This window comes from Malaclemys terrapin, chromosome 1 (assembly GCF_027887155.1).
Source record: "Malaclemys terrapin pileata isolate rMalTer1 chromosome 1, rMalTer1.hap1, whole genome shotgun sequence".
Taxonomy (NCBI): domain Eukaryota; kingdom Metazoa; phylum Chordata; order Testudines; family Emydidae; genus Malaclemys; species Malaclemys terrapin.
The window spans coordinates 331,116,452-331,144,295 of record NC_071505.1 but is presented as its reverse complement, the minus strand read 5'-3'; the positions used below and the strand labels follow the sequence as shown (position 1 = coordinate 331,144,295).

The following is a 27,844-nucleotide window of genomic DNA, read 5'->3' as shown; positions in this document are numbered from 1 at the left end:
TAAGCCCTTCTGTATGGATTGACTAAATAACCTCTTGAGGTTCCTTTGAGCCCTACTTTCCCATGATTCTATGACTGAACTGAGGTCCTAAATTTAAACTTTTTCAAAACCTAAAATCAATAGAAATATTTTGATATAATTATTGTTTAAAATTTCCAGTCAACATTTTCAAACAACACATTTTTTTTGGAGTGTTTGAAACTCAAATCCTAAAATATTGGACTAGAATGTGAGATTCTGACAGTGAAACCGAATAGAAAAATAAGGTGAAATGGGCTCATTTTTGTTGTCCAAGTTGAAATAAATGTAAAAAGTATGTCTGTGTGGGAAGCATAAACAATAAAAAGTATATTAGATATTTAATCACACAATCACAGAATCATAGAAGTGTAGGACTGGAAGAGATCTCGAGAAGTCATCTAGTTCAGTTCCCTGCACTCAAGACAGGGCTACATAATAACTAGACCATTCCTGACAGATGTTTGTCTAACCTGTTCTTAAAAACTTCCAATCATGGAGATTCCACAACCTCCCAGGGCAATTTGTTCCAGTGCTTAACTACCCTGACAGGAAGTTTTCCCTAATGTCCAGGCTAAGTCTCCCTGGCTGCAATTTAAGCCCATTGCTTCTTGTCCTATCCTCAGAGGCTAACAAGAACAATTTTTCACCCTCCTCCTTGTAATGTATTTTAAAACGGTTTTTTTGCAGCATTATTACACTGTTGTCTCATATTTAGCTTGTGATCCACTATAATCCCCAGATCCCTTTCTGCAGTACACCTTCCTAGGCAGTCAATTCCCTTCTTGTATGTGTGCAATTGATTGTTCCTTCCTAAGTGGAGTACTTTGCATTTGTCCTTATTGAATTTCACCAGTTTACTTCAGACCACGCTGCTGTTTGTAAACATAGGTAAGGAAATTTGTTTTCTAAACTATTATTTTTATCTCCCCAAGTAACTTTTTAATATTAGGTTTTTGAAAAAATAACCTATCTGAAATTGAAAAGATTTTTGGAAAAGTAATTTGTTTTAGCCTGTGATTTAATATTATTTCACTATTTCTGTTTTTGCTGATAAAACATCCACTTTTTGAGAGCTGTTTGTTGCAGGTGCCACAGCCAGGTAAGACTGTGAAGTTATATAGATCAATAATTTCCATTGTTTGTTTTTCTTAGATATGTTCTAAATTCCAGTACACATGCAGCATAAAACATGGGAAAGAAGAAGAAAAAAGAAAATCCGGTTGGGCAGTTTAAAGAAGCTAGATCATCTTTCCCAGAAGCTCTGCTGGCCTTTCAGTATGTTTCATAAATTTAAATTCTTGAGTTGTATAAAACATATGTCACTTGTAAAACAGACAGCAAATAGCACTTACCTCAGTCAGTTGAAATATTTGCTGTTTTAACACGGAGAAATGTGATGATTGTGATTTTTTAATATTATTTTGTGATACAATGTACAGATTGTAAACCTGTGAATATGGGAAAAAACATTTAAAATGGGGCAAACATTTTCTTTTTTCCTCAGGTTAGAAATTAGGAATTTCGCTTGCTTGAATTTCCTCAAAGTTTTTTTTTAAGCAACATATCTATACACTTGTACCTAATGGGCTTTTTGTCTGTTAATAGTAAATATTTGATAAAAAAAAATCTTGAAGTTGACATCTGGTTCTGGTAATTGTACATTTCTAGGATTTCCTAGACTTCACATGGATATGAAGTCACTAGGCCAGATTCTCAGGGCAGGCAGTTTGGTCCCCTGGTGCAGCGCAGGGTGGGGCACAAAGGAGGCTGTGAGATATCTTTACATCCCCCAGATCCTCATGCTGCCAGGTACCAGTCTGGTCTGAAGAAGTAACAGAGCAGCTTTAGGGGTACTTACAGTTGTGCCACTGCCCAAGACCCTACGGGGGCCGTTCTGGCAGCTGGGAATCACATGAGCTCAAAATGGCACTCTCCCTGTGTCATCCTTAGGCTCCTCATGGAAAATCCCATAAAATAAAGAGCAGCCTTAATGGGATAAATATCCAGCCCACAGACATTCTTCAGTGAATATAAAGGACCTAATTCTGATCTCACTTACAGCAGTGTAAATCAGAAGTTATTTCATGTAAAATCAATAGTTATGCTGGTGTAAAACCGATGCGAGTGAGAGCAGAATGAGGGTCAGAGATTCCTCTTTTAAAGCTCAGTGATAAAGTTTTCTGAAAAGTTTCCAGTGCCAACAAAAACCCTGATGGATCCTGTTGAATCTCACAAATATACCTCCTAAAATAGATAATCTAGAAATGATCTTCCCCAAATCATAGACTCCTTCCTTTCTCTCTTGTGCTCCTCCTGGATTTTTTTTCAAAGACAGATTCGAATTACGGTTGCCTTGCAGTTAATGAGTCGTCATTGCTTTGAAGTATTAACAAAGATCAAAAACAGCAACAAAATAATTCTTAGTAGTCAGTGTTATTTAGCATCCTAAGTAGAACTAGAGCCCAGGGCAAAATTGCAGCCTTAACAGCTCTGTCTACGCATCATTGGACTACAGATAAATCACTCCAGGATTTGAGAAACAGATGGAAAGTTGGTTACAAAGAGACAGCATCTTTGGCCCTGCCTACACAGGAACCTTCTGTCAGGTTACTAACTGGTTAGTGGCACATGTGGCTAAAGGCATTATTTATTTGCATTCATCACACTGATAATAATTTGTTACTGACTGGTTAATCTTAAGCATGCGAATCCCCTGCTACAAATAATGTTCAGTTCCTGTAACTGGTTGGGAGCACATATTTTACTGTGTGGCTGGACACCCCAACTGTGCCTCTGTAACTAAGTTTAGTCCTCCCTCTTCCCATAGCTATGCAATCAGATATCCCACAAAATCATGTCAAAATGTACAATCCCTGGTTATTATGGTTAACATCATCTGATGGCGGCACAGAATCCATCAAGACCCATAGCAGATTAAAGGCCTGTTCATGCTACAACTTTGAATTGAATCTATCACTGGCAGGGTTGGCTCTGAAGACAGTTTGTAGCTCCACACTTCCTGCTTGGTTAATCAGCATAACAGTTAACAGTATTTTTTCCCTGCTAGAGGCATATTTGGAACTTGGTTGCTTTCTTGTAACCAGTTCAGCACACTATTCCCGTTTTCAGTGGAGATAGGCCTCCCAAACCGTGTTTGTGTAACCAATGTGACTGATCTTACTTCCTAGGGAAGGCATCCCAGCATGCCTTGCTCCCTGCATCTGTCTGCATGTCCTTGAGGCATTCTGTTCTTTGTTGAGGCAATAAAAGATAGCTGAACGGATTTCTCCAGCATGCACTTGTCTGGATTCAGGTAACCTGCCTGGTAGGTGTGGCCACACAAACACAGATGTCATGATGGCAGAAAAAGCTGCTGTGTGAACACAAACTAAACAGTGTTACTTGCAACCAACCAGTTATAGTGACTGTACCTCTAAGTTACACGGTCATGGTTAAAGATTGTAGTTGTGGCCATGGCCACATGGAACGTTCCTTCATTGTAAGCTACTTGCACTGGGAAAAGCTGCATGTTTGGCAGCCCTCTGTTGACTTTGAAAATGATGGCGGGAAAGCCTTAAAGTGAAAAATGTTAAAGCAGAAGAGAAGAAGGGAGGAAAGAGGAGAATATACCAATATATTATTAAATAACCTGACTTACTAGCTGTCTGATTTTTTTGGAAGATGAATGACAGGAGAACAAGTTAATATTTAGCTCTGACTTTTATCAGATTTAATTTGAAAGGAAAACCCCCCAGCAGCGGGCAAACATTCAACAGTTCACATCAACATTTGAAGAATAACAAGTACTAGTTCAATGTCTGGAAAAGGAACACAAGGCCAGACAGCAGAATAGCAGATGCCTACAGATAGAGTGTATTTTGCCAGAGTTTGCAGGACTTTGTGTAGGGTTTCTGTAGAACTGTATGAACTTTATTTAGCATTTTGCAAGGAGCACACTGGGAGCTCCCATAGAGTAACAGACCAGATTCAGCTGAGTTAAGATAGGGATGAATATGGCCCAATAAATCAACAAACAAAGCAATATATCATCCCACTAAAAAACAGCCAAATATGTTATTAGGATGAGAAAAACAATAGCTTTCTTGTCCGTTCACAGTTTTGGCAGTTCCAACATCCAAATAGATGACTCATTTGTCAGGAGAGTCTTCCACTGACATGGGAATTGCACTAATTTATTTTTTAATCTCCTAATACCGTAGTGGGAGATATGCACATCTTATTTTTTTCCTCAGTACCTCTGTAAATCAGAGCCTTAACATCTGCCTCAGTTTTCTTATTTGTACAAATGAGCATAATGATACGTATGAACCTACCTCTCAGGTGTATCTTGAGGATTAATTTGTCAAGTTTTAAAAAACTTCCACATCTGCTTTTTCTCCCTTGGGTTGAAATTTCCTAGTGTTGCTGTTCATAGATTTTTGCTATTCTTTGCATCATTAATAGAGTTTCCTAATTCAATGATAGTAGCAACTCACTTGTGAACTAGTGGGGCCTGGTGAGGTGCCACAGGTGAGTTACCAGACCATTTTGGTGGTGGATTTTAGTGTGGTTTAATACTGTTCTCTACGTATTATAAAATATTGCATGCAATATACATTATTCCAGAAAAACAGTACCAAAGAGATTGTTAATCAAGCATGTTCACTAGCGCTTTGAATCTGACATTTTAATAGACAGCATTTTCAGGGTAAGAAAGTTACGTATAGTAACAAAAAACCCTGAAAATGTATTATACATCTACATATTTTTGATACTGAAAAAACAAAAACAGAGACATTAATACCATCCGATTGGCCAGTCTTGAGGTCCCATTGAAGTTTCCTTCCCCCATTATGATGGAAATTAAGATCAGCATCAATGTTCAGAATAGCAAAATAGACCAGAAGAATTTTGATAAAATGAATGTAATTTAAATAGTAAATTAGTAAACAGTGGGCATATGCTGCCGAACCATAATCTCTTTGATCTGTAGTACATTTTTACTGTAGCCAAAGACTCCTCCATGTCTTCAATATATACTTTCCTCTTAAAATCCTTAAAAAGAGGATCTGAAGAATGCCTTGGAGCAGATACTCAGAGTGGCATATTGATAGCAGATGATGCAACACTGATAACTTGTAACTTACATGACTAAATCCAGATCAAACTTATTAAGGAAAAAGAAATCTCTTTTTGACTCAATACACACTAGTAGGAATGGGGAAAAAAAAAGAGAACGATACTTTTTGGAACAGTAGAGGATCTAATTGTAATTGGTTACACATGCCTTTATTGGGCCCCAGGGTAAGACAGTTCTGGAAAGAGGTATGACATAGATTAAATATGGTTTTGGAAATTGACATAACTAGTAACCTAATATATCTAATGTTAGGAGATTTCAGAGCTTGAGAGAATTGGCTGTGTCTACACTACAGATTTCTGCTGGTGTAGCTATATTGGTCAGGAATATGAAGAGGTGAGATCCCTGACCAACACAGATGTGCTGAAAAAAGGCAGTAGTATGGACACAGCATATACTGGCAAAACTGCACTTTTACCGTTATGGCTTGTTTCACGCAGGGTTGTGTGCATGGGGTGCGTGGAATAAGCTGTACTGACAAGAGCACAGCTTTGCTGGTGTAAGCTATGTTCACACCCGGTAGTGTTTTATGGGTATAGTATATCAGTATTCCTATATACTTGTAAAGCACTCTTACTGTAGACATAGGCTATATGGACCACTGGAAAAAGTTGCCTTTATGAGATCAGTGGATAACCAAAACAAAAAAACAAAATAAAAAAAGAAGTCATCCAGCAGGAGGGATGAATGTTGTGAGCTGGTTCACTGGGCTAGGTTTATCAGCAAATTCAGAATAAATTACTTTTCAGGTCTGAGCCTGCATTTCTTACTTACTCAGCGCTCCCCTGGAAGCTAACAGAAGTGTGGATGAGCAAGAAATACTGCATTAGGCTCACTGGGCCAGATTGTCAGAAAAGTTCTGCTCCCATTTAGGCACCCGAGCAAGTGGCCAGATTTTCAGAGTTCAGAATGTTGCATGCAGCGCTCTCTTGAAAAGCTAGCCAGAAGCATAACAGTGGGAGCTGCTGGGTGTAAAGCATTTTTGAAAATCTGGCCCCAGCTATGGAAACAGCCCTTGAAAATGTGTCCCAGTGTTTGCATGATAAACTAGATAACTGGACTACTATGGTACAATCCTATATCAGCACAGTCAATACAACAGAATGTTATACATCAGCATACCAAGGTGCTTTGCTGTTAGACCTGCAGTCAGTATGGTTTATTTATACTCCTAATCCCTCCCCTTTATTTCCTGTAGAAATAAAATTGTAAAATAGGAAATGCAGTTTCTTAGGCCAGTGCCACAGGGAGACTCATGGAAGCAGCTCATCAAGGTTTGGGAAGTTCTTCTTTCAGTGATTGCACATTTCATTACACTGTAGGCTTGTGTGCACCCTGTGAACAGTTCACCATGCACCCCTGCATATGGTATAAGAGGGCGAGGCCCTGAACACCCTCAGTTCCGTCTTACCACCAGTGGCGGTTGTTGGAGCAATTCCAGGCTTGTTAAGACAAGTGCTTCCCTCGTTTGTTTCTGTATAGATCCTATCTGTGGTAAACTACTACTACGTTTTTTAGTGCTAGGTTTGCGTTCTAAGTCTTTTTTGACCACTTTTTATCATTTGGTACTGGGATTGGTACCGGAACGATGCCTCGTTTGCCGGGGTTTAAGTTCTGCCAGACCTGTGTTAAACCCATGCCGGTCAGCAACCCACTCCCACCCTGCTTGAAATATCTGGGAGAATCCCACATTAGTGACAGAGGTCACATCTGCAAAGGATTCAAGCCCTGCTCCAAAAAGAGGAACAAGACTCAAATGCTTGCTCATGGAGGCAGCGTTTTGCCCCCCACCAGAATCTTCACGCAGGGAAAGCACCCCAAGTTCATCAGCTTCACTATGGAGCACTCAACAAGAGATGTCTGTGGCTCCTCATTCCCATTGCCAGTCCCGAAGAAAAGACTTGGGCCTTCCTCAGGTTTGGTATCTCTCTTGACTATGTCGGTACTGAAGTCAGACAGAGGCGGAGACTCTACAGAGCATTCAGGGAAGTGGCTGTTCCAGGAACACTTGTCATCTCCCAAAAGGGGACTGCTGCCTCCCGAGTCTCTGCCAGGTCTGCCGAGGCCAGCCCCTGAAGACTTTTGCGGAACCATCAAATAGTGCCACTCCCAACCATGCCGGAGGCATATGCAGCTGCAAGGGACCTGCTTAACCTCTCAGTACTGGTATCATTGGCAGGTAGAAGGTCTGCAGCTCATACTGATGTCTATGGCTCATACCTCACTGCATCGAGATTCTGTAGTACCGCTACCCAAGCTTCCACAAAGGCCCATGGTGTGGAGAGGAAAGCCTCCAGTGATTTTCCTGGTCCCACCATCCCCAGGCTCGGACTACCTCTCACAGTCCCACCTAGATCTGCCCCTAAATTGTCAAAAGTATCTGACTTTTCTTCTTCAGACTCAGAGGTGAGGTCATTTGTATGCCATCCAGGATGGAGAAAATACCCCCCATATGAGACTTTGGGACCATAGGCCGTGCAGCAACCTCAGCATTGGCCTCCTTCTAAAGGTCAATTGCCCAGGCAAAGATGGGTTCCAGGCCCATACCAGTGGCTGTATTGGACAACATGGGAGATCCCCACTCCAGCTAGGACCTCCCCTCAGCCATCTCACTCGTTATCATGCACCGAAGATACCCGCATTGAGTGCACCATTCTCCAGGAAGTGGTACTGAGACTGGTACCAAGCAGCCAGAAATCACTTGGGCGGCTTCTCCACCGCAGGTCGTAGACCAATCACCACCTCAGATGCCTATTGCTTCCTCGTCCTCATCACCAGACGAAGCTATTGAGCAGTCAAGTGTCTCACCACTGACAGGGCTCATCAAGATCTTTTAAAAAGAGTGGCCTCTGTACTTAACATTCAGGCAGAAGAGGTGAATGAAAGCCCTCACAAGTTGGTGAACATTTTGGTGTCAACTATCCTGGCCAGGGTGGCTTTACCAATTAATGAAACCACCCTGGAGCCAGTCAGGGTTCTTTGGTAGACATTCTCCTCCTTGCACCCCAAAGCAAAATGAGCTGAGAGGACATGTTTTGTCCCCTCTAAAGCCTATGAATATTTTCACTCTCATCCTCCCACCCCTGCCAATGAGCAGGAAAAACAGCACAACAAGCTTCCACACTGAAAGGCAAAGACTCAGAGACTGTATTTGTTTGGTCAGAAACTTTATTCCTCAGAAAGTCTGTGATTTAGGATTGTAAACCAACAGACACTCCTGAGTTGCTATGACTTGACCCTCAGGGAGAACGTTATAAAATTTAAAAACAAGTTAACAGAGGACTGTAGACAGGAGTTTGCAATAATGGCTGATGAGGGAAGCTGGTTTCCAGGTCTGGTCTCCAGGACCATTTGGATAGCACAGACTCAGATGCTCGAACCCTGGCATCAGCTATTCCTATGAGAAGAGTGCATCTGGCAGCTATTTCGGCCTTCCATGTCTCAGTGGATAGTAGATATCTTTCCTCCAACCACATGGTCACCCAGTTCCTAACAAGCTTAGTCAGATTGTACTCCCACATACAAGATCCGTCTTTGGGATCTGAACTTAGTCCTAACAAAGTTGATGGGACCAGCCTTTGAGTTCGTTGCAACTTGCTTTCTCCTTCACCTCTCTATAAAGATAGTATTTCTTGTGGCAGTTACCTCTGCCAGAAGGCTGGACGAGTTGAGAGCCCTGGTTTCAGAGCCCATCTCTCCCCTCATCCAAAATTCCCCCGAAAGTAGTCTCTAATTTTCATGTTAACCAGGCAGTCTATCTGCTGACTTTCTTCCAAAACCCCATGTGCACAGAGATGAGGAAAAACTTCATTCATTGCCTGTGAGAAGGGCTTTAGTTTTCTACCTAGGGTACTGTTCTTTAGATCCTCCACGCAGTTCATTGTGATTGCAGACAGAGTTAAGGGCCTACCAGTTTCCATGCAGAGAATCTCATCCTAGATCTCTTCTTGCATTTGTTTGTTACCAACTGTCTAATAAACCCCACCAGTTAGAGTATTGGTGCATTTTACTTGAGCACAGGCAACTTCGGTGGCTTTCCTGGCACAATTGCCGATTGTAGACATTTGTAAAGTAGCGACTTGGTCATCAGTCCACACTCCTATGCCATTTCCCATCAGACCAGAGAGTCCCAGTTTCAGACAGATTGTCTTATAATCACTGTTCAGTTAGACTCCCGGCCGACCTCCATGCGAGTTTGCTTGTGAGTCGCCTACAGTGGAATGGACATGTGCAATCACTCAAAGAAGAAAAAGTGTTACCTACCTTTCTGTAACTGTTGTTCTTTGAAATGTGTTGCACATGTCCATTCCACAGCCCACCTGCCTTTCCTCTCCTTCAGAGTCTATCTGATCTGAAGAAACTCAGGGGGTTTAGGGCAGCCCTGCCCATCTATACCAGCATGCCGGGGTGTGTGGCACTAGCGGGAGCTCAAGCCACCCTGACAGATATTGCTGAGGGAAAAAAATCTCTGACAACTGTGCCTGGGGCATGTGCACACCTACCGTGGAATGGACATGTGCAACATATCTTGAAGAACCACAGTTACAGAAAGATAGGTCACTATTTTTTTATCTAGCAATCAGTGGCCAGGGCCGGCTCCAGGCAACCAAGCACATGCCTGGGGCGGCACCTGGTAAGGGGCAGCGGGGGGAGCGCCGTGCGGCATTCCGCGGGGAGGGTGGGCGTTCTGGCGGCGCGGCGCTGGGGGGGCGGGCTCCGGTTGCGCGGGGCTCAGTGAGGGGGCGGCACGGGCGTGGGGCTGGAAGGGGGTTCCGGCGGCGCTCGGCGCTGGGGGGGGTGGGCTCCGGTGCGCGGCGCTTGGCGCGGGAGCGGCGCAGGGGGTGGCACTCTGGGGGGGGGTCGGCGGGGGGGGCGGCGTGGCGCTCAGCTGGGGGGGGCGGCGCGGCGCTCGGCGGGGGGGAGCTGGGGGGCGGCGCTTTTTTTTGCTGCTTGGGGCAGCAAAAAAGCTAGAGCCGGCCCTGTCAGTGGCCACATGCTAACCTCTGCTGTGCAAATTGTGACAGAGCTGGTGAGAACAGCAAGCTTGCTGTGTACTCTCCAGAGCCTCCTGTCCCCCAAACAGCAAGGAAGCCTTCCACACAGTTGGGGTAACAGCCTTTCTGCATGATCACGTCTGGTCTGACCAAATATCTGCACAGAAAGTTACTGCAGGCCAAACCATTAAATAATTCCCTCTTTTGCAGTTACAAGTTGTGTGTGTATATGCACAAGCATATGTTTGCGTGTTTCAGTGCAGCCCACCAGCAGGGAATGCATAGTTTGTAAGGTGTTCAGGAAGCCGAATCCCCAGCTGTTTCTGCAGGGAGCAAACTCCAACCCTTGACAGGACACCCATGGAGTTTCCCACCTCTCACTCAAAATTCTGCATTGAAGAGGCATTGGCCTATTAGGGAGACAGCATGATCCTGGGAATAGGGAAGCTGACAGACTCAAGAGACCCGGGTCCTACTCTTGACTATGTCATTTGCTCACTGTGTGATGCTGAGGAAGTCACTTAACTGCTCTGTGGTCCAGTAATATGGGGATAACCATGCTTACCCACCTTAGCAAAGCAATTTAAGATCTACAGGCAAAGAGCACTAACTAGTATTTGTATCTAACTTACTTTAAAATAACTACTCGCTCCCTCTCTCTTCTCTAGCTGTGTTATGACTCTTCATACATGCTTCTTTCTCCTCAGAATTCAGATAAAAGAAGAGGCAATTGATCAGCTTCTATTTGAACTAAAGCAACTGAAAGAAAAGAACAAAAAATATCATGAAAGAGTAAGTAAACATGCATCTCTCTCCCATCTCATGCTCCCTAGTGTATTTTAGCTAGTAAAGCTAAATCATTTGTCATTGTAAACTAAATACACTTATTGTAACTACAGTATTGGTAGCAATTAATATTTTGCAAAGCCTATTTTGAAAACAAGGTTAGTGAATCACTTTATATGCTTAAGGAGATATAATTTTGTCATTCTAAATTATATGTAACAAAGTGCAGTTCTGCTCTAAAAATAACTGTAAAAATGGGTTGCAGGGTATAATGATTTTGAACTTAGTAAACAATTCTGTGGCTGTTGCACAAGAAGAAATAGAATCCAACTCCCTCTCTATTACCCATGCTGGCTGTGCAGGGTTAAGAGGAATAAAAATCAGTATGATCTTATTTCTGTCATTTAAGTGAGCAGATAATGACTCTGAATACAGATCTGTTGAATAAGAAGGTGCCATTTTTATAATCACTTCTGGTGTAGTGGAGTTGCACAAGTGAAAATAAGGGACTAGTGTGGCCTTCAGAACCTCAAATATAGTGAAAAATGAGGAAAAGAGCTCAGCTCAACTCTCCAGGCTAGGGTTACCATACCTCATAAATAAAAAAAGAGGACCCTCCACGGGCCATGGCCCCGCCCATTTCCCCACCCCTAGCCCTGCCCCAACTCCGCCCCTTCCCCCACCCTAACTCCGCCCCCTCCTCCCTCCCACTCCCAGCCAGGGAGAAAGGGCTGCCCCAGTGCTACCAGCATCACGGTTTCCCGGGCAGCCCCCAGACCCTGCGCCCCCAGCCGGCGCTTCCCCAGCGCAGCTGGTGCCCGGGAGGGGAAGTGCCCGGCTGGGGGCGCAGGGTCCGGAGGCAAGGGGGCTGCCCGAAGCCGGTAGCTCTCGGGCAGCCCGGTTCTTAAACAGAGCCTCCAGGGGCTGGGGCGCTGTGTAACTGACACTGTGTCAGTTACACACAGCCCCTGCGGCTGGAGGCTTTTCTCCTCTTTGGCGCTGTGTAACTGACACTGGGTCAGTTACACACAGCCCCGGCGGCTGGAGGCTCCAGCCCCCGCGGCTCTATTTAAGAGCCGGGCTGCCCGAGCGCTACCGGCTTCGGGCAGCCCCGTGCCTCCAGACCCTGCGCCGCCGGAGCCCGGGAGGGGAAGTGCCCGGCTGGGGGCGCAGGGTCTGGAGGCACGGGGCTGCCCGAAGCCGGTAGCGCTTGGGCAGCCCAGCTTTTAAACAGAGCGGGGGCGGCTGGAGCCTCCAGCTCCCGGGGCTCTGTGTAACTGACCCAGTGTCAGTTACACAGCGCCAAAGAGGAGAAAAGCCTCCAGCCGCAGGGGCTGTGTGTAACTGACACTATGTCAGTTACACAGAGCCAAAGAGGAGAAAAGCCTCCAGCCGCAGGGGCTGTGTGTAACCCAGCCCCTGGAGGCTCTGTTTAAGAACCGGGCTGCCCGAGAGCTACCGGCTTTGGGCAGCCCCCTTGCCTCCAGACCCTGTGCCCCCAGCCGGGCACTTCCCCTCCCGGGCTCCGGCGGCGCAGGGTCCGGAGGCACGGGGGCTGCCCAAAGCCGGTAGCGCTGGGGCAGCCCGGCTCTTAAACAGAGCCTAAGAGGAGCAGAGCCTCCAGCTGCGGAGGCTCTGCTCCTCTTCAGCTCTGTGTAACTTACACAGTGTAAGTTACGCAGAGCCGCCGGAGCCCCGGAGGGGAAGTGCCCGGCTGGGGGCGCAGGGTCTGGAGGCACGGGGCTGCCCGAAGCCGGTAGCGCTCCGGCAGCCCGGCTCTTAAACAGAGCCTCCAGCGGCTGGGGCTCTGTGTAACTGACACTGTGTCAGTTACACACAGCCCCGGCGGCTGGAGGCTCCAGTCCCGGCGGCTCTATTTAAGAGCCGGGCTGCCCGAGCGCTACCGGCTTCGGGCAGCCCCGTGTCTCCAGACCCTGCGCCCCCAGCTGGGCACTTCCCCTCCCGGGCTCCGGCGGCGCAGGGTCTCCAGGCACGGGGCTGCCCGAAGCCGGTAGCGTTCAGGCAGCCGGGCTCTTAAACAGAGCTGCCATTTTCCCGGACATGTTCCGCTTTTTGGCAATTCCCCCCGGATGGGGGTTTGACTGCCGAAAAGCCGGACATGTCCGGGAAAAAGAGGACGTATGGTAAACCTACTCCAGGCTGAGTTTGCAGCATTGCCAGATAGAGAAATAACTTACTTGTAAATTAACCACATTGAGTCACTTTAGAAACAAAGAAACATGGAACCCCAGGGTACTAATTTTACATGGTCACTGTTCACACTTCAAAGAGAAATTTAGTACAAGGCCCAATTAGGTTGATACCAGAGCACAGTGAACTTTGAACTCCAGAAATATATATGATGTATTGATCAAGAAAGACTGCCTCTCTCAATGACATGAAAGAGTTGGACCTTAGCAATCAAACAGTTTTGCAGACTAGGCTTCTTCCAGAAGGTGAAGTGGACAATAAGGTCCCTATGCTCCCCTTGCCCTGTGTTTGTAGCGTTTTACTAAGTGATAGAGTGTGATTAGGCCACTGATTTTAAGTCTCCTCTTAGGAGAGCTGTAGCTGCATGTGGCTGGTATTTCCCAAATTCCTGCAGCATCTATTCTCTTCCAGCTGTGGACTGCTGACATCACTGGGAGCAGCTAATTTGGCTCTGCTCTCCACCAACAGCTGTAGTCTCTTGTGATTTTTTCCCCCTAGTTAGCAGCCAACTCAGAGTCTCTCATGGGACTCCTTTCACTTTTTACTTCTTGGAGGATATTTTAGAGTATGCTGCAGTACCATTTGTTTCAGTTAGCCTACTTTTGACAGCTCTTTGGGCTCCCTCTTTTTTCCACCCCATTTCTCTGGTCAGTTGGGCATTGATCCTTTGAGAAGCAGAGTGTCTCTGATGCTTTCTGGCTGTGTATTTTATTGGCTGTGTATTTTACCCCATTGTTATGTATTTGGCTTGTATAGTACTTGGATCTCTCATGGTGTGGCATTGGGAGCAAACTCACTAAATTAGTAGCTGTAGACTGTTTCCAACTAGAATTTGGGCGACATGATAGAGAGACATGGTGTAGTGATCTGAGTATAGACACGGGAACCAGAAAACCCCAGAATTCTAATATTGACTGTGATGCTAATTTTCTTCTGTGGCTGTAAGCAAGTCATTTAACCTTTCACTGTCTTAGTTCATCATGTGTAAAACAAAGGTGATAGAACTTATGTGGTATGTTGTTATAAGGAATGTTTGTATGGTGCCCAGAATTCTGCTGAATCTAAGCAAATAAGTCAGTAATAAGTATTATTGTTAAAACACAACATGCAGCCTATATTCTCAGCAATGGGAATATTGAGCAGACTAACAGTCATTTGTTTCCCTTTTCCTGGTGGTAACAGGCTTGTGCTTAGTTAGAAACTTCTGGGACTTACAAAACACCTTCAACTCTGCTTTTTGCAAGGGACCATGTTGTCACAGATCCAAGTGATATTTCAATTTGTTACTCAGGAAGAGATTTTAAACCCCTTTTATTATGTATCTTACTCTTGTTCCTCTCGTAGAATGACTATCTGAAGGAAGAACAGCTGGGACACATCCGCAGTCTGCTAAGCAACTTGAAAACACAGGACAAAGAACTAGAGCAAAAGGAGGTTGTAACCAGGGATGATGTAGAGGCAGCAATGAGGGAGAAATGGCAGTATGTTAAGGACCAAGAACTGCTTCTGAAAGGTGAGTAGTAAATTAGTTATGGAAGTGCTGTTTGCAGTTTTCCATAGTTAGGATTGAGTTGAATTTTGTACTAAAGCAGAACCACCTAACCCCAGTCTGGTGTCAGGCTAGCATTTTCCTCAGTTTCCCCTCACTCAAGTTGCATCTCCCAACCTTCCAGCCTGGTTTGATTGCTACAGTGTTTTGGCCAGCAAAGTCAGTAAAGAAAAATTGCCTGAAGGGTATCCACATTGAAAAAACATGACACGGCCTTTCACCCTCAGTCTCCAACTGGGCACAGCCCCCTCCTTCCTGAGGGCTTTGTCTTTTCATCTGATTTCAGAACTCTTCAGCTTGCCCTCTGGAATCAGCTTTCCACCTTCCCTGGCTCTGCTCAGTCTCTTCCCTCAGACCAGGGCCATCCCTATGGGGGAGCAGGGCCCGGACATAGGCGCTGAGTTTCTAATCTGCTGGGGAGTGCTCCCCCCAGCTCTGCTCCCATTCCACCACTTCCCCCCAGGCCCTGTCCCGCCTCTTCCCACCTTGCCTCTTCCTTGCCTCTTTCCACCCTGCCTCTTCACTGGCAAGTTCCACCCCTTCCCCCAAGGCTCTGCCCCCCTGCCCCGGCTCTTCCCCGCCCAGTTCCGCCCCCTCCCGCAAGCACGCTGCACCCTCGCTCCTCTCTCTTCCCCCTACCAGCGCCTCCTGATGCTGCGAAACAGCTGATCCGTGGCAGGTGGTAGGTGCTGGAAGGGGGAGGGGAAACGCTGATTGGCGGAGCCCGCCAGTGGGAAGGAGGGGCTGCGGGGAGGGGGAGGTTCTGATAGGAGGGCTCTTCCTTGCCCTCCCCCCGTCACTCGCCTCCCCATTTGCCTCCTCACCCCGCTCGTCTGCCTGCCTTCCTCCCCTCCTGCATGGGGCCTCAGACCCTCCTTTGGGGGGTTCGTTTGGGTCTCTTCCCGGTCTCCAACAAGCATCAATTCCCAGCACTGGCTCTCCACAATCCTCTGCCTTATCTCCACTTCAGAAAGCTTGATTTAGCCTCATGACCTGCCTCTCATGTAACTTTGCTCATTTTCTCCACATGGGAAAGTGAGTGAAGTGTGTTACTGCTGGGACTGGACCCCTCATCTTCACTTAAGGGCCAGTCACCATGTGACACAGAGATTCAACCTATTGGTTACATAGAAAGAATACAGCTTTTCCTCCCAAAATTACAGAACTTACTCTTTGAGTATAGAATTAATTGCCTGGGAATTTACAAATAAATCAGTAAATCCGTTTATTGGTTTGAGTTATAATTAATTTTAAATGATTCCTGTAAGAAATTAGGCACCCTGTGTTGGTCCTTTTATGTCTCAAGTTATAATGGAATAATACAAACTCTTCAAATTTTCCATGTAGTTAAAATTCATTGAAATGTTGTGCATTGACTACATGCAGAGATTTTTTGTTAAGATTAGTAGCCATTTATTGCTGTTATGCTTCACAGCTGAAAGTTTCTTTTTCCTCAGAGGCTGAGGAATAATGTTCTACTACAGAAATTCCCAGCACTGCCCTCTTTCAAAGTGGCTGCCGTTTCCTATTGTTCTTAGTAGGACTGGTGCCCTCAGTTTAAAATGGTCTCTTTCAAAATGGCCATGGTCACTTATTGTTCCCAACCAGGTGAGACCAAGCTGGAAAATGGTGGCCCCTGAGAATGTAGAGGGCCAGGATTTTGTAATAAGTTGTAGGATATGAGATTTCCTCCTCCACTCCCATTGAAAGTTCCCTAACTGAAAAAACAACAAGGAGTCTGGTGGCACCTTAAAGACTAACAGATTTATTTGGGCAAGAGCTTTCGTGAGTAAAAACCTCACTTCTTCGGATGCATGCATGCAGGTTTTTACTCACGAAAGCTCTTGCCCAAATAAATCTGTTAGTCTTTAAGGTGCCACCAGACTCCTTGTTGTTTTTGTAGATACAGACTAACACGGCTACCCCCAATACCTAACTGAAAAAAAAATTGATACAAAAAATTGATAGAAAAAAGGATTCACCTTTCAGGTTTTGTTATTTTAATAGAGCTACACTCCAGGATAAATGAAGTTGAGCATAAACTACTGGTAAAACAGGCTGAGAAGGATTACTGGTTAGAGTACAAAAATGTGGGAAGTGGAGAACATGCCAAACAGATCAAGCTCCTAGAAAATGATATCCACGGACTCAAAGATGACCTTGAGCAAATGACAGGTCAGTTACGGCAAGGTCAATACAAGTACAGAGAGTGCATAAATAAGCTACAGTCTTCATTTGCAGAAGGTAGTTTGTGCTCAGACTAATTACATCCATTTAAGCCAAAATATTTAAACCTATATACTGTTTGTAGGCAACTAAATAAAAGCAACATACTTTTCCGAGGTACTCCACTGAAGTCCAGGGAGTGTTGCAGGTGTGCAATACCTTTGAAAATCAGGCTGCTTTTACATAGGTGGCTAAAAACAGATTATGGAGCCTAATTTTAGGTACCTTAGTTTGAAAGTGTTGGTTTGTGCTACTGTGCTGAGTGCTTCTCATCGTGTACCATGCTTCACAGGTTTCCATTTGAAAGCTTCTTTAACACAGGAGAAATTTTAGATCATTTTGGGGATTGGTGAAATTCAGATCTAGCATAATCAGGTGCCCATGGATCTTCACCAGGTTATGTAAGAACTGAATTTAGCCTACTGGTAACAAAGTCCTGTGTCTGCAGCTTTGCAAAATCCCCAACATGAATTTGTGCAAATTCAAGGCACAGTTTAAGTTCTGATGTAGCATATGTAAGAGCTTAGATATAGTGGTGTGTGCTCTATAAAACCATTATATAGATTCATTTGTATAGAGGACTTTTAAATAATATGCCAGTTATTTAGGTGTTATGTAACTCTTATTATTTAAAAAAAAAGTCCTGATTTTTTTCCCCCTTGTAACACTCTTAGTATTCATTACCACAGCCAAGCAGCTGGTAGTGACAGGCAGCGACACCACTGTGAGAATGGTCCCCGTACAGTCGGTGCCAGCCATTACCAAGCATCAAGTGCTGCAGATAAGAACCATTCAGTTATTCTCTTTGTCTTCCCCAGGGTAATTGTTCTGAAAACATACTTTATCTTGATAAAGATCTGAACTGTTTTTCCTATTGCATATTAGCCTGTCAGTTAGTATTTTAAGTAACTACCAAGGAAAGACTGATATTTTGCACTCTGTCTTTTCCCTGTTTTAAATCACTTCAAAATGTTATTGCACCAAGATGTAAAGCAGAAAATAGAGTGAACATTTATATAGATTCATAGATCTTTATGGCCAGAAGAGACCATTATGATAATCTAGTCTCTTTCATACAGTGATTCTTGCATCTAATCCAATAATGTGTTTGAACTAAAGCATATTTATAGAAAGATTTATTATTATTTATATTGCTGTAGCATTTAGGAGCCCTAGTCATGCACCAAGTTCCCATTTTTCTGGGTGCCATGCAAACACAGAACACAAAGACAGTCCCTGCCCGAAGGAGCTTACAGTCAAAAGATAAGATAAGAGACAAAAGATGGTGGTTCTTTGGGTGACTGCACATGTCCATTCCACTTCAGATGTGTGTATGCCCAATGCACAGTTGTCAGAGATTTTTACTTCAATGGTACCCATCAAGGTGGCGCATATGCCCTTGCACTGCTGGACCATGGGAGAAATGGCCGAGCTGCCCTCAACATTCCTCAGTTCCTTCTTATTGCCTGTGATGGAGGTTGTAGCATTCACCATGCTACTACAAGCTTTCCCTTGCTTCTAGCATTGTATATAGTTGCTACTTGATTAACAGCTAATAGTTTTAGTGTTAGGATAGTTTAATAGTAGCTTTCCTTTTATTGGGGTACTTTTTTGTACTCTTAAGTTCCTGCCATTTGGGAACAATGATCCACACTCCAGGTGCCTGAAGTGCCTAGGAAAATCTCATGTCCAAGACAAGTACCAAATATGCACGGACTTTAAATCCAAAACTACAAAAAGGAGAGGAAAGTCAGACTAAAATACTTTCTGGTGGAGGCAGCCGTATGCCCATCCTCAGAGCTTCCCCATTCACAGCGAGTACTGAGCACATCTGCCTTCAGACGTTTTATTCTGGCCCTCAAGCTCCTTCCAGGGAGTGGGGTCTGGGGCTTGCCATGCTCTGGCACTCCAGCCGGGGGCTTGCCCCACGCCATATGTGCTGTGGCTTTGTGTGGCTCCCGGAAGCAGCAGCATGTCCCCCCTCCGGCTCCTATGCATAGGGTCAGCCAAGGGCCTCCGCAGCTCCTATTGACTGGGAACCTTGTCTAAGGGGTCCGCGAAAGGTTGTTATTATCATAGAACATTGATTTTCAACCATGGTCCATGGACCACTACTAGGGGTCCGCAGACTATGCCTAAGATTTCCAAAGAGGTTCACACCTCCATTCAAAATTTTTTAGGTGTTTGCAAATGAAAAAAGTTGAAAACCACTGGTCTAGGCTATATTTCCCTAGTTTATGAGATGGTCATGAGAGAGAGTATCAAAAGCCTTATTAAAGTCGAGATATCACCTCTATTGCTCCCCACCCCCAGTATCCAGAAGGCTTGGCAGCCTGTCAGAGAAGGATATTAAGTTGTTTCGACATGATTTGTTCTAGACAAATTGATGTTGACCGTCACTTATCATCTTATTATCTTCTAGGTGCTTACAAATTGCTTGCTTGTTTATTTGCTCCATTAGCTTTCTGGGAACCAAAGTTAAGATTTTGATGATTCCCCAATGACTATTACTTTTTGAGATTTGTCAGTTGGCCAGTTCTTAATCCATTTAACGTGTGCTCTATTAATATTGTATAGTGCCAATTCTTTAATCAGAATGTCGGGCAATATGAAGTGAAAGCCTTACAAAAGTCTAACACTATATCTACACTACAAGCTAAGGGTGTGATTCCCTTGTTCATATACATATACTAATCCTAGCTTTCATTGACCTAGTGTGAGTATACACAGCGGAGGCATGGTTGAGCAGTGCCAAGTACGTACTCACCATTTTCAGTTGGGTTTGCACGCCTTCGCTGCTGTTGTCTGTGAGACCAGGGCTACACTGGTATATATACTTGCACTCTCTCTCACAAGTCTGTGTACATGAGCAGAGGAAGCAAGTTCCTAGCTCATAGTGTAGATATAGCCTATCGATATAGGATATAAAATCATACAAAGCACAGGACTTGGTGGTGATGGGGGCTTGGAATACTCTGACTCCCTCTCGGGTTTGTACTTGCGTTGCTCACCCAAGCTGAAGCCTGTGCCTCTACATCTACACTACTCCTTTTACCCATGCTAGCTAGAGTAAACCTAGCATGGTACACTTCCCTGTGCTACAGTCACATCCTCACTGCAATATCGACATGCTCTAAAGAGATGCTGGCTGTAGAGTCCCATGAGCTCAGTAACACCAAGTCAGTTATCTCATCATCTGCAGAGGGAATCAGTGTCACCTAATGATTTCTGCTTTGCTTTTGAAAGAATATTATAGACATACTCTGGAAACGACAAAAGAAAAAATGGACAGATTGGTTGAGAAACAAATGAACGAAAAGAAGGAATGGGCTACTGAGGTACTTTTTCTGCTTTTATACTGAATGCTAATCATGTCTTGATTACAAATACTCATTCTCTTATTGATTTTAAACTGGATTTAAAAAAAAAAGACTGACTTGGGCCTTCATTAGTGGAATGACAGGGTATCTTATGGACTGGAACAGAATAAAATGAACTGTAAAATACTTCGTTGACCAATATTGTCATGCTCTTTATTCAAAGAGCTTTTACAAAGGTCAGTAGCATCATCCCTATTTTACAGTTGGGGAAACCGAGGCACAGAGGCTCACTCAAGAACTTGACATTTTACTGGGAATTTAATTTTGAAAAATAAAAATTAGTGAAAATTTCTGAGTGTGGGATTTACAATAAAATGTCGAATATGTAATAAAAAAATACAGAAAGTGGCATGTTTTACATTTACAGACAAATGTTAATGTCCAAATATTGATATTTCTCGCAATTTAAAAAAGTCTCAAAAAATAAATGTAAACATGAACATGCGGAACAAAAAAAGGCAAATACAGAGTTTCAGTTTAGAATTTCAACTTAAATAACTTTTGACATTTCAAAAAATCATGAATAAGTATTTTCCGAATGCTGTCTTTGCAGAAACAAAACTGGCAATGAACAAAGCCCTGTTCCTGCAAACACATATTCTTAGTTTCAAACATGGGTGTAGTCCCACTGAAGTTAAACATGTGCATAAGAGTTTGCAAGTCTGAAGCCTTAGTATGTTCTTTTCTTGAAGTTTTATATCATATTGTTTTCTCACTCAATAATTAAGATTGATCCAAGAGTGGACCAAAATGGTCAGAAAGTTAGAAAAACATACTTCAGTTTTCTGTAGTCTAACGACAAACTGTTAGATTTCATCAATATATGTGGGATCTGATTCTTCTCTCATTTATACCAGTGTTAGTATCCAATCAACAAAGTGATCTATGCTGATGGATCTGTATGTCCATCAGTAGGATCCCACACTTCATGAGATCCCTTTGAAGATTAGAAGTTTAGCTTCACTGGGTATGTCTACACTATGGGATTAATCCGAATGTACAGAATTCGAATTTTGGAAACAGATTGTATAAAGTCGAATGTATGCGGCCACACTAAGCACATTAATTCGGCGGTGTGCTTCCATGTACCAGGGCTAGCGTCGATTTCCGGAGCGTTACACTGTGGGTAGATATCCCATAGTTCCCACAGTCTCCTCCGCCCATTGGAATTCTGGGTTGAGATCCCAATGCCTGATGGGGCCAAAAACATTGTCATGGGTGGTTCTGGGTACATCCTCCCCCTCTCTCCAGGAAAGCAATGGCAGACAACCATTTCGTGCCTTTTTCCTGGGTGAACAATGCAGATGCCATATCACGGCAAGCATGGAGCCCGCTCAGCTCAAGGCAGCAGTCATGAACATTGTAAACACCTTGCACGTTATCATACAGTTTATGCTGAACCAGAACCTGCAAAACCAGGCAGCGAGGAGTAGGCTACGGCAGCGTGGCGGCAAGAATGATGAGGACATGGAATTCTATCAAACTGCGGGCCCCGGCACTTTGGAGATCATGCTGTTAATGGGGCAGGTTATAGCCGTGGAACGGCGATTCTGGGCCCGGGAAACAAGCACAGACTGGTGGGACTGCATAGTGTTGCAGGTGTGGGACGATTCCCAGTGGCTGCGAAACTTTCACATGCGTAAAGGCACTTTCATGGAACTTTGTGACTTGCTTTCCCCTGCCCTGAAGCGCCAGAATACCAAGATGAGAGCAGCTCTCACAGTTGAGAAGCAAGTGGCGATAGCCCTGTGGAAGCTTGCAACGCCAGACAGCTACCGGTCAGTCGGGAATCCATTTGGAGTGGGCAAATCTACTGTGGGGGCTGTTGTGATGCAAGTATCCAAAGCAATCGTTGAGCTGCTGCTACGAAAGGTAGTGACTCTGGGAAATGTGCAGGTCATAGTGGATGGCTTTGCTGCAATGGGATTCCCTAACTGTGGTGGGGCAATAGATGGAACCCATATCCCTATCTTGGCACCGGAGCACCAGGGTACCCAGTACATAAACCGCAAGTGGTACTTTTCAATGGTGCTGCAAGCACTGGTGGATCACAAGGGACGTTTCACCAACATCAACGTGGGATGGCCGGCAAGGGTTCATGACGCTTGCGTCTTCAGGAACACTACTCTGTTTAAACAGCCGCAGCAAGGGACTTACTTCCCATACCAGAAAATAACCGTTGGGGATGTTGAAATGCCTATAGTAATCCTTGGGGACCCAGCCTACCCCTTAATGCCATAGCTCATGAAGCCATACACAGGCAGCCTGGACAGTAGTCAGGAGCTGTTCAACTATAGGCTGAGCAAGTGCAGAATGGTGGTAGAATGTGTATTTGGACGTTTAAAAGGTTGCTGGCGCTCGTTACTGACTTGGTCAGACCTCAGCCAAACCAATATCCCCATTGTTATTGCTGCTTGCTGTGTGCTCCACAATCTTTGTGAGAGTAAGGGGGAGACCTTTATGGCGGGGTGGGAGGCTGAGGCAAATTGCCTGGCTGCTGATTATGCGCAGCCAGACACCAGGGCGATTAGACGATCATACCAGGAAGCGCTGCGCATCAGAGAAGCTTTGAAAACCAGTTTTGTGACTGGCCAGGTTACGGTGTGAAAGTTCTTTGTTGAAAACCCGCCCCCTTGATTGACTCATTCCCTGAAAGCAAACCACCCTCCCCCCTTAAATCACAGCTTGCTTTTAAAGGAAATAAAGTCACTACCATTTAAAAATCATGTATTTTTTATTAATTGATTATAAACATAGGGAGAGAACTGACAAAGTAGCCTGGGTGGGGTTTGGGAGGAGGATAGGAAAAGGCCACAGAAAAAATTCAATATAATGACAGCCTTTTGGTTGGGCTGTCCACGGGGGTGGACTGGGAGGGTGCACGGAACCTCCCCACGTTCTTACACATCTGGGTGAGGAGGCTGTGGAACATGGGGAGGGAGGTTATAAAGCGGCTGCAGCAGCACTCTGTTATCCTGCTGCCGTTCCTGAAGCTCCACCAGACGCCGGAGCATGTCCGTTTGATCACGCAGCAGCCCCAGCATTGCAGCCTGCCACCTCTCATCTCGAGCGTCCCTCATGACCTCACATTTACTGGCATCTTTCCTGTACTTAGATACCGTGTCCTTCCACTCATTCAAATGAGCTCTTTCATTGCGGGTGCATTCCATTATTTCCAAGAACATCTCATCTCGCATCCTCTCTCTCCACCGCCTTATCTGAGATAGCCTTCGGGACGGAGGAGGGAGGCTTGAAAAATTCGCAGCTGCTGGAGGGATGGAAAAACAGAGAAGTTTTTAAAAAGATAACATTTTACAGAACAATGCTATACTCTTTCACGGTGAACAACACTATTCACATTACATAGCACATGTGATTTCAGTACAAGGTCGCATTTTGTATCTTAATGTTGAGTGCCTGTGGCTTTGGTGTTAGAGATCACGGACGCAGGTCCGGGCAACAGAATTCGGCTTGCATGCGGCCATGATAAGCCATTGTCTTTTGGCTTCTACGCCCTCCTTTCCCACATACCAAGTAAAGCCCATTGAGTGCTGTGGTTTTCCTGTTAACCTTCAGCAGCAGAAAACAAACTAACCCCGCCCCCCCCCTCCAGTTCTCTGGGATGATCGCTCTACCCTTCCCCCCACTGCATGGCTGGTATCAGGGAAGATCCCTGCTAGCCAAACATGAAAAGCTCATCGCCAATTCCCCCTCCCCGCGCTTGGCTAACTGCAGGGAAGGATTTCTTTTCAGCCACAGGCAAACAGCCCAGTAGGAACAGCTACCTCTGTCCCCTTAATTAAATTCCCGTATTTCAACCATGAGCGATATCACTCTCCTGAGGATTACACACCGAGATAAAGAATAGATGTTGCTTGAATGCCAGCAAACACTGGGACCATACGCTGCCAGGCTTTGTCGTGCAATGATACCAGATTATTTGCTACTAGCATGGCGTGGTCAAGTGTCCTACCATGGAGGACGGAATAAGGCTGCACTGCCCAGAAACCTTCTGTAAAGGCTTTTGGAGTACCTCCAGGAGAGCTTCATGGAGATGTCCCTGGAGGATTTCCGCTCCATCCCCAGACACGTTAACAGACTTTTCCAGTAGCTGTTCTGGCCGCGAATGCATCCTAAATCCTCAGGGCAAATTAATCATTAAAAACGCTTGCTTTTAAACCATGTTTTATATTTTAAAAGGTAAACTCACCTGAGGTCCTTTCCATGGGGTCATGGTCTTGGGTACTGGCTTGGGAGGGTACTTCAGTCAAGGTGAGAAAAAGATCCTGGCTGTTAGGGAGAACGGAGTGCTGTGTGCTCTCCGCAAGCTCGTTGTCCTTCTCCTTCTCCTCCTCTTCCCCGTCCGCAGAATCCTCAGGTGTGGCTGATAAGATTACCCCCGCCTCGGAATCCACAGTCAGAGGTGGGGTAGTGGTGGCAGCTCCCCCTAGAATTGCATGCAGCTCAGCGTAGAAGCGGCATGTCTGCAGCTCTGACCCAGAGAGACTGTTTGCCTCCTTTGTTTTCTGATAGGCTTGTCTGAGCTCCTTGACTTTCACGCGGCACTGCTCTGAGTCCCTATTGTGGCCTCTCTCCATCATGCCCTTGGAGATTTTTTCAAAAGTTTTGGCATTTCGTCTTTTCGAATCCTCTCCCCATATAGCAATCCATGCTGGTTCTCTTTTTCAATTATCGGACTGCATGGTCACCTGTGCTCTCCTGTGCTGGAGAAACAGGAAATGAAATTCAAATGTTCGCGGGGCTTTTCCTGTCTACCTGGCTAGTGCATCCGAGTTCAGATTGCTGTCTAGAGCAGTCACAATGGTGCACTGTGGGATAGCTCCCGGAGGTCAATACCATTGAATTGCGGCCACACTAACCCTAATTCGAAATGACAATATTGATTTTGGCGCTACTCTGCTCGTCGGGGAGGAGTACAGAAAACGATTTTAAGAGCCCTTTATTTCGAAATAAATGGCTTCATTGTGTGGACGGGTGCAGGGTTAATTCGATTTAACGCTGCTAAATTCGATTTAAACTCATAGTGTAGACCAGGCCACTGACTTCAATTAAGTTACTCCTGATTTGCAATGGTATGAGAAGAGAATCAGACCCATGGATTGTAAACATGTGATGCTAAACAAGGGATTCCTGGTAGTTCATTTCGTATAGGAGTCAATAATGAAGACAAATCTCTGATCCTGCAATCAAATTCACTAGTACGGACCTCTGTACCTGAAAGGAGCCCCAAAGGATCAGGGTCACAACACTGAATTTGTGGTATTGCCTTCCTTCCGTTGCAAAAGTCTGATTTTACAGGGATAAGATTATGACTTCAGTGCAGGATAAATCAGAAATGGCAGATATGGAGGGAGGGAGAAAGCTCTTATTTAGGGAAACTCATATCAGAAATAACTGGTCACAAATTGCATTAGATTGGAACATCTGTGAGGAATAGCAGATTTGAGGGCTAACCGTCCTGCCTACCCCAAGCCGAGCCTCTTCAGATCTCCCAAGAAAATGGTATAGGGGAACCTTGCACAGTTTCTAGTTCTCTGTGTGGATGTTTCCTGCCTCCAGGACTAAACTGCCCATTAAAAATGTTTTCCTCAAGTATGTGCCTTTGTCAAAGTTCTGTCTTCAGAGAAGATCTGAAATTCTGTTTTCTCAGAATGCTGTAAAGCACATTGACAAAACCAGTCACAGGGAGATTGAAGAAAACGAATGGCTGAAGGAAGAGGTAAAAGGAGTATCTGGTTTTTCACGACATGATAATTAGGGTTTGAATTTAGTGGTGGTCTGTAGTCATCACTTTGCTTCTTATTGTAGGCCTCTAAGGACTTCAGCGAGAAAGGTGAGCAGGATGTTGTTTTAAGTAAGCCAGAGTTGTGAGGGAAAGACAGGTTCTCTGTTTGTGACATCAAGACGTCAAGATGCATATCCTGTCACAATTGTAGTGACAGCCAGAATCATGGCCCTGCTAGTGACTACATCACTCCATACAAGCAACTGTTTAATAAGTAGAAATGTACAAGATCATCCAGGATACAATTTTAGGGCTCAGTCCTTCAGACATTTACAGAATGTAGTTTAAATTTGTATTAAAAGCCTGGTGCTGCAATAAAATAGGCACATGCTAATTTTTTTCCGTGGGTGCTCCACATTCCAGATGAGGTCTAACCAGTGCCTTAACACTTCCGTGTCTCTACTGGAAATACCTAGTCTGATGCATCCTAGGACTGCATTAGCCTTTTTCACAGCTGCATCACATTGATGGCTCATAGTTAAGGCTACATTTTAGTCATGGGTATTTTTAGTAAAAGTCATGGACCGGTCACAAGCAGTAAACAAAAATTCATGGCCTGTGGCCTGTCCATAACTTTTACTATATATCCCTAACTAAAACTTGGGCAGGGGGGCTGCAGGTGCTCTGGAGGAAGGGGGTGGACCGGGGATGCCACTGGTGCTAGGGGAGGTGGCCTGGGACCCCTGCTGGTGCTGGGGGGGGAAGGGTTGGCAGGACTGGCTCCCTACCTGGCTCCGCGTGTTCCTGCAGCTCCTAGGCAGCAGAGTGGCCAGGGGGCTCCGCATGCTGCTCCTGCCACAAGTGCCGGCTGTGCAGCTCCATTGGCCAGGAACCGCAGTCAATGGGAGCTGTGGGGGTGGGGGCTGCGGTCACGGGCAGCGTGCAGAGCCCCTTGGCCCTTCTGCCTAGGAGTAGCTACAAGACCATGCCGGTGGGAGCCGGGGAGTCCCCCACGGAGGTAAGTGCCCCCTCATGTTCCACCAACCCCTAGCCCCCTCCCACACACCCAAACTGCTGCTGCTGCCCTACGGGCTGCCTGGCTCTGGCAGCCCCTGAGCCAGCACCGGCCACTGCAGAAGTCCGTGACAGACTTGCAGCCTTACTCATAGTCATCCTGTGATCAACCAATACATCCAGGTCATTCTCCTCTTGACCTTCTGTGTTGTCTAAGGCAACAGAGGGAGCTAGTGTGAGACAGGATAAGAACTCAGGAAGCTCCAGGATCGTGACCCTTTGTGCAGGTCCTCCTCTCTTTCAAGATTGCCTCATGTTTTTCTCATCTGCGACAGGTTGAAATGTACCGAAAGGAAGTAAGTGACTTGGAAGCATCTGCTCAGCTACTAGAAGAAGAAAATATATATATGATTAGGAGCCTGTTTAACTGCAGACTTCAAAATCTTAAAATATCGGGGTAAGAATGGTTCCATTTACAGACCTAGGCCCAGATCCTCAAAGGTATATAGACACCTAACTTCCATTGATTTCAGTGGGCATTTGAAGCCTAAATACCTTTGAGAATCTGGGCCCTAGAAACTACTTCTGCTGCCTCCACAGCTATTCAGTGTCCCTGGGCAGCAGAACCAATGCAGCTTTCCTATTCAAAAGAAGGCAGGATTTGAGGATGTTGGGGGCATGATTTGAAGCTCAGCTACCTTGTGACTCTGTATGCACCAGCACATGGGATCAGGATGTGTGGGTGGCAGAGCTGGATTATCTCCTGCTGTACAGATC

The 27,844-nt window shown here is 45.2% G+C and overlaps 1 protein-coding gene across 5 annotated transcripts in view; it reads left to right on the top strand.

The window, feature by feature from the left end:
* Positions 1–27,844, top strand: part of CCDC83 (coiled-coil domain containing 83) — a 43,273-nt gene that overhangs the window by 11,732 nt on the left and 3,697 nt on the right. For 2 of the 5 annotated variants that reach the window (XM_054015715.1, XM_054015716.1), the window contains exons 2-8: positions 1,174–1,296; positions 10,863–10,947; positions 14,497–14,665; positions 16,709–16,876; positions 20,174–20,265; positions 25,979–26,047; positions 27,403–27,524. In XM_054015715.1, the coding sequence (XP_053871690.1) occupies positions 1,211–1,296; positions 10,863–10,947; positions 14,497–14,665; positions 16,709–16,876; positions 20,174–20,265; positions 25,979–26,047; positions 27,403–27,524 (791 nt within the window). In that variant the 5' untranslated portion in view covers positions 1,174–1,210. Of the gene's footprint in view, positions 1–353; positions 910–1,173; positions 1,297–10,862; positions 10,948–14,496; positions 14,666–16,708; positions 16,877–20,173; positions 20,266–25,978; positions 26,048–27,402; positions 27,525–27,844 lie in introns of those variants that run through there. The other 3 variants (XM_054015717.1, XM_054015719.1, XM_054015718.1) reach the window with 3 other exon arrangements.